Source organism: Pongo pygmaeus, chromosome 15 (genome assembly GCF_028885625.2).
Source record: "Pongo pygmaeus isolate AG05252 chromosome 15, NHGRI_mPonPyg2-v2.0_pri, whole genome shotgun sequence".
Taxonomy (NCBI): Eukaryota; Metazoa; Chordata; class Mammalia; order Primates; family Hominidae; genus Pongo; species Pongo pygmaeus.
The window spans coordinates 50,602,065-50,614,562 of NC_072388.2; the positions used below are offsets into that span (position 1 = coordinate 50,602,065).

At 38.9% G+C, this 12,498-nt stretch overlaps 1 protein-coding gene across 13 annotated transcripts in view; it reads left to right on the forward strand.

The window, feature by feature from the left end:
* Positions 1 to 12,223, forward strand: part of GNG2 (G protein subunit gamma 2) — a 125,395-nt gene extending 113,172 nt beyond the window's left edge. For all 13 annotated transcript variants that reach the window (XM_054447687.2, XM_054447690.2, XM_054447686.2 and 10 more), the window contains one exon: positions 8,995 to 12,223. In XM_054447687.2, the coding sequence (XP_054303662.1) occupies positions 8,995 to 9,123 (129 nt within the window). In that variant the 3' untranslated portion in view covers positions 9,124 to 12,223. The remainder of the gene's footprint in view (positions 1 to 8,994) is intronic.
* The last annotated feature ends 275 nt before the right edge of the window (positions 12,224 to 12,498 follow it).

Consider the following 12,498-nt stretch of genomic DNA (forward strand, 5'->3'; position numbering starts at 1 on the left):
TCTATATCACCATCTCTAATTTCTCTTTTCCTTTTCTTTTACAAAGTCATTTTTATTCTGGAAATAATCTCAAAGTTACAGAAGAGTTGCATGTATGGTGCCAAGAATTTTGTTTTCTCCTGAACCAGTTGAGAATAAGTTGTCAAAAGATGTCCTGTCACCTCTGAATACTGTAATGTGTATTTTCTACAAGTAAGGACATTCTTCTATATACTCGTAATACAATCATCAGAATCGGGAAATTAACACTGACCCATTAATACCTTCTAATCCCAAGATCCCATTTAAGTATGCAAATCATCCCAGTAATGTTCCTTTTAGCAAGAGGACCAAGTTCAGAATCATTTGTTGCATTTAGTTGTCCTGTCTGGCACAGTTCTTTAGACTTCCATGACCTTCATGACCTTGACACTTTTGGAGATTATAGGCCATTTGTTTTTTAGAATGTCACTCAGTTTGGGTTTGTCAGATAATTATAATTAAATTAAGGTAACAAAACTTTGGCATTAATATCATAGAACTAATGGAGTATTCATTTCATTGTATTCTATTGGTGGGACATTATCTCAAATTGTTACTGACTGGTAATGTTAAGTTTCACTACCTGACTAATGTGTTTTCCAGATTTCTCCACACAAACCTATTTGTTTTCTTTTTGAAGTTAAAAAGTATTTGGAATTTGGGGAGGAATTTCCTCTTTTATTCAGTGGTTTACAGTCTGCTACTATCATCACGTATTTTGATGTTTCCGTTGGCACAGACTGAAAGTGGTTATTGTGTCCTTTTGGCATGCCACCCTCATTCTTTGAGCACTTTCTCAGTTTTTGGCACAGAAAGATGTTCTATGCTCCCCTTGTTTTCCCTGCCCCAGTCCTGGAATCATCCTTTTTTCCAAAGAGCACTGGTTCCTGGTTCCTTTGAGAATGGTACTTAGAAACCAAGATCTAGATGCCAAATGTGCTCACTGCTGAAGTGTTGCTACCCCCAGGACCTCTCAATGGATAGAGCTAGAAAATACAGTCATACAATCAGTCTCTCTCTCTCTCTCCTGTCCCCCCTCCATTTATATTTCTTTCTATATCTGTATGTATGTGTATATGTAACCATAAGTTCTCACCGACACCACCAATTCCTACCCTACACTGCAGGGTTCATTCCAGTTTTCTACTTTCTGTATTTGTAACTCCCTTCACCTGCAGTGAGACACCTGGCTCCCCTTATCCTTGTTTGGTCACTCTCTTGTAGGGAACCAAGCTTCCACTCCATGGCCTCCTCTCCCCACATGGATGCCTTGCACATTCATTCAGGTTCCTATACTCCTTACCAGGCTGGACCCTGCATAGATGTTCTCCTTATCCTCCTTCAGCTCTGATATCCCATCATGAGTCCCTGAGCTAATATAGAAGCCTAACTTGCTTGGTCCTACCTAATCGTTTTAAGATTGAATTGTCTAGGAAGAAGAAGGAGCAGAAGGCCCATTTACTCTTAAACCCATTCCAATGAGGCTTTCACACCCACCATTCCACTGAAGCTTCTCTCATCAAGATCACCAATGACTCCAGACTGCTAAATTTAATAGTTACTAGTTTTCATCTTATTTGATGTTGTGGCAGCATTTGACATGATTGATGACTCATTGTGCCTTGAAACTCTTTATTTGCCTCTTAGTAATGCCTACTTTCACAGGCTACTCCTTATAATTCTCCTCTGGTTTGTCTTAGGCTCTCCAACTTATTACATTCAAGGGTCCTAGGGTTCATTCGTTACTCAGCTCTACTTTCTTGGTGATCTTGTTAGTTCCCAAGGTTTAGTGTACCATCTCTAGGACCTCGATTACCAAATTTATAGCTCTAGCCCAATTATTTATCTCAAACTCCAGCATCATACATCTCACTAATAGACATTTCAATTTCAATCTGTCTAAAACTGCATTCTTGATCTTCACCCCCAAAAGTCTCTTGTCATAGCCCTACCCAGCTCAACTGACAGCAAGTTCATTTTTCATTTGCTTGGTCCAAAAACTTAGAGTTATTCTTAATTTTCCTTTTTTATTCATACTGTGCATCTAATCCATTAGAAAATCCTGGCGATTCTACATTCAAATGCTATTTGTCCAGAATTAGACTACTTTGTACCACCTCTGCTGCTACTACTCTATTCTGAATCCCTGTTGCCTTTCACTTTGATAAAGCAGTAGCCTCCAGGGTGGTCTCTGCTTCTACCCTTGACTCCCATAGAGTACTGTTCGCAACACAGCGTTCTGAGTGCTTCTTTAGAATGTAAGTCAATGGGTCACCATTGATTTTACTGTAACTTTCATTTTGTAAGTTTCTACCAGAAGATTATTTTCTTAATTAAGCTTAACTATTGCAACCTGTTCCCCAGACACCTCCCTACCACCACCAACACACTCTCTCAATCCCCTTTACCCTGATCTACTTTTTTCTTATGAACTTACTACCTTCCAAAATTCTCTATATAACCACTGTGTTTCATTGCCTATTCTCACCATTCTCCCACTCAAATACTATATAAGCAATTTGATTATGCTGTTCATTGGTGTAGTTTGATTTGTGTTTCTTCATTTGGGGTTTCTTGAGTTACTTGAACCTGTGGATTTGTAGTTTTCATTAAATTTGGAAATTTTTCAGCCATTATATCTTCAAATATTTTTTCTTTATCTTTCACTCCCCATATCTCTCTGCTTCTTCGGGGACTCCAGTTATATGTGTATTAAGCCATTTGAAGTTGTCTCCTATCTCAGTGTGTTTTGTTCTTTTTTTTTTTTCAGTCTATTTTCTCTCTGCACTTCATTTTGGATAGTTTCTATTGCTATCTTCAAGCTCACTAATCTTTTTCTACAGTGGCTAATCTACTGCTAATTCTATTCATTCTATTTTTCACCTCATCTCTACATATTTGATTTGTGCCTTTTTATATCTTCCATATGTCTTTTTATCATGTGTTGATTTATTCTACCTTCTTGATCATGTGGACAATATTAACAATTGTTAAAATAACAATTGTTTAAAAATAATTGTTAAAATAACAATTGTTTAAAAATAACAATTGTTACTTTTGTTAAAGTATTTAACAATTGTTAAAATAACAGCTAAGTTACTTGGAATCATTTTGATCTATTCAAGACTTACTTTTCAAATTTTCAACTTTGATAGGTGGGTCCACAAGATTTAACCTGGGGCTATATGGCACCACTAATGAAGTAATAACCTTGTTAGGACTCTACTCAATGTCTTGTGTGCTGGGAAGCCTTTCCACTCTGGCCCTATGTGATCTCCAGGATTGTTTTACTTGCTCCTTCCTGATATTCTTTGCATAGCCTCAAGTAGTTTTCTCCTATGCATGTGCCAATAAGTATTCAGCTAAAGACTCAAGATGAATCCTCCAGAGGCCTTAAGAGCTTTCTCTCCCCCAGTGTAATTCTTTCTTCTCTGCTATTCTCTCCTCAACTCAGGGAGATTGCTGAACTCTGTCTGGGTACTCCCTCCCTGTGCAGTGGCAGGCAGTAAGCTGGAGCAACTGTAGAATTTATCTTATCTCCATTCTCTCAGGGATCACTCCTCTGTGCTGCCTATTGTCTAACAGTCAAAAATTATTTCTTCATATATTCTGCCCAGTTTTTAATTTGAGGCAGGAGAGTTTAGTTGGCCCTTATTACTCCGTCATAGCCAAAATTGAAAGTATAGAATGCTGTATAAACGCTACAGGGACAAGCATCTTTGTATATTTTGTTCCCTGATTATTGCAAGTATCCAGACTACACCTGGCATATTAGATGCTTAGTAAATATTCGTTGCATGAAATATCTGTCGAAGAAGATTATGTGTGAGAACTCCTTCAGCAATTACTATGAGTGTTGAATATGCATCAGGCACTGATTATATGGTGGTAAATAACACACGTGTGGTTCCTGCCTTCATGGAGCCCAGAGCCTAAAGGGAAAGGCAAATATTAAATGGCAGATAAACAAACGATGTCCATAATTATAAATTGTGATAGCAATTTATAATTTCTGTGAAAGAGAAGAATGTGAGAAAGTACTCTGAGAGAAAATAATCAGGAAAGTCACTGTGGATGAGGCGATCAGTGAAGGTTCTGCAAGGAGGTGGTATTTCTGCTGACTTCTGAAGGAAGATGACAAGCCAACCCATTGAGGAGATGAAGAGAACAGAGTTCTAGGATACTGAATATGTGACACTCTGAGGCAAAAAAGAACTTGGAGCTTTCAAAAAGTAAAGGGGATATTTGAGAGGGAAGAATGCTACAACGTGAAATTGGAGAGAGGGGGAGGCCCAAAACATGCAATACCCACAGGCTGTTTTACAAAGTTTTGGTTTTCTACAAATTACAATGAGAAGTTATTGAAGGTTTTAAATAGGGGAATGATAGGAATCCACTTGTATTTTTAAAATATCTTTCTAGCTACAGTATGGAGAATACTACTCCTGCATAGTTATGAACATAGGAAGTCATTTAAAACAGATAATTAAACATTTTTGTGCTCTTGACTCATTTGTCTGTCTGCTCAAGCCTATGGTCTCCTTCTTAGAATCATGTTTTTAAATTACAAAAGGAACTAATTATATTGACATGAGGGTCATTAGAATATTTTTATACAACATTTTAAATAATATTCTTTAAAATATTTAAAATATCAATTTTTTAAAATATATGTGATGTAGTTATACATAGGTACTCCTTTGTTAACTGATTATGTAAGATCTAATAGGTCTACAATCATAAGGTGGATGAACATAAATGCAATGTTGAGGTGTCTGCAATGAATATAATGTGATTGAAAGTATCTGGTATCTATCAGTGGCCAAGTCACATGTACTGCTAGGGCTACTGCAGTGTGTTGTCTATATTTATAATGAGAGGAAATACTAAATTTCCATTTGAGGTTAGTGAAAAAATAAAGATGTAAATTTTTTTGTATTATTTGAAATTCACATACCACCCCCCAAATTCGATCCGTGGAACCCTGGGGTAATACGAATTAATTGCCTTTTATTTACAAAGTTATTTTAGTAATCACAAAGAGAGAAGACTGCAGTATGAACTGGGGTAGCTGCCATAGATATAACAGGAAGGGAGCCAAATTTGAGATATCTTTGGAGGAAGGATCAACAGGACAGAAAAGGGAGAAATTTTCTGGAGTTATTGGGGAAATCTTCATGGAAGAAATAGGCATAGGAATGTAAAAGAAGCTGTGTGCAAAATGTTAGCAGGGATTGTCAGAAAGCAGAAAGATCTGCTAGGCACACTATTGCTGTGACTCATTATAAGGCAAAGGACAAGGAAGACAGCCACAGGTTAGAAAGGAGGAATGTTCATGAAGATTAAGTCAGGGACATTGAGACTCACAACTCAGTAGCTCAGGAGCTGTGGGACCTGGGGCAAACACTTAATGAAGCCTCCACTTCACATATTTAAGATGAGAATGATAATAGCTTGTGACCCATAATGTTGTTGTAAGGATTAAATAAGATACCGTATGTAAAGTGGTTAGCACAGTTCTGACACATAGCAAGGGCTGATAAATACTAGCAATTATTCTAATTACTGCTGGGATTCTGACACTGTTGGAGCATTGCCCACAGGAGATTGCAGTCTTGTTGAGGAAACAAGATAAAACACATAATATATTTTAAGAAGGAAACCATTCAGAATCAAATGTTCAAATGTAAAGATATGAGCAACTCTAAGTTATTAAATTTTCCTAGTATAGTACTTCCTGTATCATAAAATACTTTGAATATTCATGCTACAGAGTTGTATGTGAGTGTTGCAAATGAGTAGGGATGAACGGTGCTGCTTCTCTTCATAACAAATGAGTTTTAGATATCACTGATTTACAGTCTCTGCTGCCTAACAGCTAAGCTCCTGTTTGGTGTAACAATGACTATCACTCAAAGAAGAAGAAAGCACGAAGAAAAAAAGTGATCTCAATTCAGTCTGAAAGTCTGTCCTTTGTTTTCATGTAGAGGAGCTAAGACATAAACAGGCTGTTTCCTTTCATTTTGTCATAGAAGCATTTCATAAAGAATTTCAGTTTCAACCTTTGGAACAAAGCCTACATTTGAGTAGTTTATACGCAGATGGCTGTGGCTTAATGGCAACACATTCGAGTTCAAGTTCTTTTTCTGCTGTGTGCTTTGCTGTATGATATTGAACAACTTATATAATCTGCTGAGCCTCAATTTTTCATCTATAAAAAGAGGATAATAATTCTTACCTCAGGATTACTGTGAAGATCCAAAGAGGAAATTTAACTCAATGTCTGGAACAAAATGAGTATACCATAAAAATATTTTTATAAGTATTGTAATGTCTATTAAAAAGTGAGACTGATTTTTACATACATATCATGTATTGGGTTGACTAGTGTCCCCTAAAATTTATGCCCACCTGGAATCTTAGAATGTGACCTTACTTGGAAATAGGGGTATTTATAGATGTAATCAAATTAAGAGGAATCATACTGGATTAGGGTAACTCTAACTGGTGAGATGGGAAATTTGGACACACAGAGAGGAGAATGCCACATAAAGACACAGACAATCAGGAGAGAATTCCATGTGAAAACAGAGACAGAGATTGGAGTGATATGTCTATAAGCCAAGGGATACCAAAGATTGCCAGCAACCACGAGACACTAGAAGCATGGAACAGATTCTTGCTCAGAGCCTCCAGAAGGGACCAACCATGCTGATGCCTTGATTTCAAACTTCTAGTCTCTAACAGAATAAATTTCTGTTGTTTTAAGTTACCAGTTTGTGATGACTTGTTCAAGACAGCCAGAGGAAACAAATACACAAACCAATACCTGTATCTCTTTGTGTCAGTTAGGGTTGGCTAGATGTTGTGGTAGTAACAGAAGGTGCTCTACCCTTCATTCTTAGGGGTTTGCAACAGCACAGGCACACTTCTCATTCCTACCACATGTCAATCATAAATCAGCTGCCACTCCACACCATGTCACCTTCATCAGGGATGCTGGCAGATGGAGCAGCCTCTGTCCGGAATGTTGCCTCTATCTGTTGTGGGGCAAAGGGAACAGAGAGTCCAAAAATTCAAGGGTTTATGGGATGAGAAGAGGAAACTGATTTCCCTACCCAACCAATAAATCATAAAGTTGAAGTAGCCTTAAGTAACAAAGGCTGGGTGCAGTGGCTTACACCTGTAATCACAGAACTCCGGAAGGTGAGGCTGGAGGATGGCTTGAGGTCAGGCGTTCAAGACCAGCCTGGGCAACATAGCAAGAAAATTTTTGAAAAACCAGCTAGGTATGGTGGCATGCACCTGTAGTCCCAGCTACTCGGGAGGCTGAGGCAGGAATGACAAAGGTTTAATCAACTCAGCCCTGGGACAAAAATCAAGGGTATTGCCACTATGCCATTTGTTAAAACCTCTGCATCAATTAAGAGGGTTCCTCATAAATTATTTCAGTTGGACAAAGTGGTATAGAGGAAGGGACATGGCAAACTGTGCATTGGCTCCTAAAGTTTCTGCCCATAAGTGATCCACATAAATTCTGCTCACATCTCTCTGGCCAGAGCAAGCCAAGCTTATGTCACTGGGCAAGTCTGATGTCATCGTGTGGGCATGTATGTCCCACTTGTAGGGAGGGGCAGTGACTATCTTTAGTAATCATATAATTCACCCAAATCTTAAATTAGATTCTCCTTTCAGTAGTTGCTTTGATATCCTTTCAGTAGTTACTTGAAAGGCTTTCATAGTAGTACAGTGGTGTTGCTTTCATGTGGAAATGTGTTATTTGATATAATAAATTTGACCCCAAATGGCATTCCCCAGGTTGATCATTTACCTAGTCCCCAGATGTAGCTATAGATGACTTTTAGTTTATTTCCTGAAACTAAATCCACCCTGTCATGTAGTAAAAATTTCCTCTGGTGAAGATGGTCGAAAGGAAGGTACTACAGGGAACTCCTAACAAGCAGCTACAAATATGTTGTAAGAAAATCAGTGACAGCCTCCCAGTGAAACATCACTAAAGGGCACAATGCTTGGTTAAAGTCACAGATATAACATTTTAATATATATGATGTATAAAAATATGTACTATATAGTGTGTGTATACATAGATATACCTCCTGATGCATCTGCTTAAAAAGGGAAATTGACATGGCTTTAGGCATCCCTAGCACAATTCCTGAAGCAGAGAGGCACAACTACAAAATGATAATAATGGCTAGCCTGTGTGGAAAGCTTGCTATGTGCCAGACACTAAATGATTTACATGGATTATTTCATTTAACCCTTGTTACCAGGGCTGGGACTAGGGTAGGGCAATGAGATATCAGAGCACAAAAGTGAAGGAGGGCCGGGCACAGTGGCTCACATCTGTAATCCCAGCACTTTCGGAAGCCGAGACAGGTGGATCACTTGAGGCCAGGAGTTCAAGACCAGCCTGCCCAACATGGTGAAACTCTGTCTCTACCAAAAGTGCAAAAAATTAGCCAGGCACCATGGCACACACCTGTAGTCCCAGCTACTAGGGTGGCTGAGGCAAGATAATTGCTTGAACCCAGGAGGCAGAGGTTGCAGTGAGCCAAGATCAAGCCACTGCACTCCAGCATGGGCAACAGAGCGAGACTGCATCTCAAAAAAAAAAAAAAAAAAAAAAAAAAATTGAAGGAGACAGCCACCTGCGGGGCTGTGTAAGTGCAGGGTTGACACCTGCATGCCCCTGCCAGCGAGTGCCTCCTTCGGTTCTGCACCCTGAGTGCCTTACCCACCTTAACCTAGTCCCAGACTTGCTGGCAACAATCCTGTGAGGTCAGTGTCATCAACTTTCTTCTTCGCGGATGAGGAAGCAGAGGCTTTTAGAGGCTGAGTATCTTGCTTCATGGAGCAAGGATTTGACACCAGGACATGGGACTCTAAAGCCTTGAGCCTTGACTGACTGTACCAGACTCCATTGTTGGTTATTTTTGTCTCCCTTTCCAGGTGTCCAAGGCAGCTGCAGATTTGATGGCCTACTGTGAAGCGCATGCCAAGGAAGATCCCCTCCTGACCCCTGTTCCGGCTTCAGAAAACCCGTTTAGGGAGAAGAAGTTTTTCTGTGCCATCCTTTAAGTCTTCGAGAGGGGCCTGAAGAGCCTCTGGGCTCCTGGGACATTGATGTAGAGTTTTTAGCAAAGTGGGCACCTTTCTAGTCCACGGCATTTGAAGAGAGCGAGGAGAACCATCCTGGAAACTCCAGGCTATGCATGTTTAAAGATCTGGTCCCCTTTATGAGAATGCAAGCCGATCCACATCCTGAGTTAAGAGATCTGATTCTGCCGAACTGCCTGGAGGAGGGGAATATATAAAAATAAAATTGGTGTCACTTCTTTTCTGCTATCCCCCAGTCCCCCCTCAAAATCCTCATGTTTCTGCTTCATATTTTAAAAAATAACAATTAAAACAGACAGCTGTACTGAGGTAAGATATGTGTGACCTTCTTGGAATGAATATTGTCTTTCGAATACCCTTTGATAAGCTGGGCTGTCCCATGTAGCCGCAATTCGGTTTAGTGGCTTTGATGTATAGTCACTGTGCCTTTCTTTTTCTTTTTTCCTTCTCCTCTACCCCTCCTTCCACCCCTCCCCATTAGAGTAGTGTGGAGATAAGGCTGGACTGGTCTATCAGATTGAACTCCAAGAATGATCACACAAAATGTTTAGGGAGATGTTCCCCGTGGTGTATCCTCATGGTAACAATGACAAAAAATGCCGGTTGTCTGTGTTCTCTTTTCACTATTCCTAACGTGTACATGATAGCTTTGATTCTGCAAGTAAAAGTAAATCCTGTGTTGTGACTGGTGCTTTCATATATTTGTGACAATTTTTGAGTAATATTGCATGAAAATGTCCCTATGTTACATCCATTCAGAAGTTTTGTTGTTTTACTCTAAAGCTGGGAAAGGAAATGAGAGGGAAAAGACCCTGGAGAGGAAAGAAAATCTCAGTATTTTGAAAATTGAGATTACTTCAGAGCCTTAGCCACACCTAAAATACCTCCTAGTTAATAGTGGTATAAATGCCTCTTCAATACGTTTTCCAGAATCCAAAGCATTTTGGTTTATCCAGGACCCAGGGCAGCACAGCTGTCACCAAGCAGGAGAGTTAAGGATTCACCATGAGCTGGGAAGTGCTTTTGCCGTAAGTATGAGCAAGTTCCCTCTTTCCCTGAATCATGGACATTCTAGATTAAAAGAACATTTTTTTGTGCTCTTAACAAGAAAACCATGGCCCTCCTTTGTTCAAGCATCAGAAGAAATAAACCCACAGTTCCAGAGAAGGTGACCATTCTCAGAGCTCCAGCTATTCACTCTCCAGGGAGAAGGACCTCAAATCGCCACTCTTTGGGCGGCAGGTGCGGTCCCCACAGCCAGCTCTACCAGGAAGAGTTCTGGCTTTTTTGTCCACTGAGATGGTCTTGGTTTTTCACTTAACAAATTTTTTAATGGAATCTTTGTTTTTGTTCTCCATCTTGTTTGTTAGAGTCTCTCGGCCTTTATTTACAAATTCCTTGCAACTAGAGCGCTCCTTCCCCAAGATATGGTAGTGAGAGTAATTTTTCATTGTAGCTGTAGTCTCCACCAGTAACAGCAGGCCCTGGAAGCCTTGATCACCTTTTTCTGTGTCATTTTCAGTCAAAGAGGGCCTCTCTTACATCTTGTTTGCTTTCAGATCCCCAAATACCATCTCCATCTCCCATCTCCATCTCCCAATTAATTTTATTCTCTTTCCTCTCTATTCGCTTTCTCCTGTTTTTTAAAAAAAAGCATGAAAAAGGAAGAGAAAAAGTTTGATATGCCAAGGACAGATTTTGAAACAGACTTGGTAAATGTCTTCCTCAGCTCCTTCATGGGCATGCTGGTGAAAGAATAAATACATCCAATTAAAGCTCATGCTGGGGTGGGGGAGAAGGGGATACTGAAACATTTGTGAAATGTATGAATGCACTTCTGTAACCAGATGCTTCTGTTCTTCTGTTCAAATTGTGGGGTTTTTGTTACAGTCAGGATGCCCATGAAGATTTAGGGGTGAAAAAAACAGCAGAGTATTTATTAAACTACAGCATTGTACAATTAGCTTAGTAACACCGTGGAATAAGCTAAAACATATCACAGTTTTTAAATGGGCCAAAACGTGAATTGAGTATGTGGTCACATGAAAACAAGCATGAATGAATAAAACACTCTTTGGTGGTGACTGCGGTGTCATTAGAAGGCCCAGATGATTTCCACTATTCACAGCATTTCCTTTTCTCAGAAGGACTCTATATTTCCATGTAAATCTAGATCTTTGGCGCAATTAAGATGGAATTACAATTTCTAGGGAGCATTTTAAGGAAAATGTTTTGGCTTTTTCATAATTTTATGTCTTACACTATGGAATTATAATACGAAAATCTTTATATGAGTTTTGGCTTATTGGTATTTGTACTTATTCAGGGGAAAAAGTCTTTCGATTACTTATGCCTCTAAAGAGCTTAATTTCTTGAGAAATTCAACAGTCATTTTCACCAGCATAATTTTATCTTAAGGAATAACTAATAGGAAAAGTCAGCTTAATTATTTAAGGCCCTAGTTTCTACATACAATATATTCGATAGTAATGAAAATCTGCCATGGAATTAACTAATAAGTAACAATAAACTTCATATTTAGAATGCAAAGTCTATAAAGAACAATTTTACATGATCCTCAATATCAACTCCAGTTTAAAAAGTGTTATTTTTAAAACATTTGAAACCAAGTACTGTTTAATTTCAATCAGAAGATGCAAATAAATACTTTGATCTATGTCTGATTTTGCTAATAATATTTGAAGGAGATTGCCTACCAAGGACAAAAACAATAAAAAAAAATGATTTCTCCATACACTCATAGTCACATATGGAATTTTGAGAAAATAGAGCATGCTGTCTTTAGGAATTTTTATACTTCTTTGTCTTTCTTCCTAAATATTTGCTTCTAGCTGCTCTTGGCAATGATGAATTGTTACGTATGCATTAATGTTTTGCAGCCCAAAAGTTGTTCACATTTTTTCTATATAAGATCCGTGGAGTGTGTGTTTCAAAGAGAGAACTACAGAAATGTTAAAGCAGGAAAACCTGAATGTGATGTGCACATTTTCATCCCACATGGACAATGTATGTGTTTTAATAAATGGAATTTTCAGATTCATTTCATATGCAGTCAGTTTCATTGTGAAGGCCACTGATCCTGTGGTCAATTTGAGAAGGATCTGATGGTATGAATGGATGAGGAAATAGGAATCCATTGATTTTCTTTAGGATTTTGTTAACAGAGATGTCCTAAAGAAGAAAAAACTCACTTGACACTCTAAAAGCATTTCTTACTAGGTCTGTACATCTTGGGTACAGCCTTTGGGGACAGAGAAAGGTGGGGTCTGTGAGGAGAGCCCAGGGTTCTGATAGGGTGGGCTATGCAGACAGAGG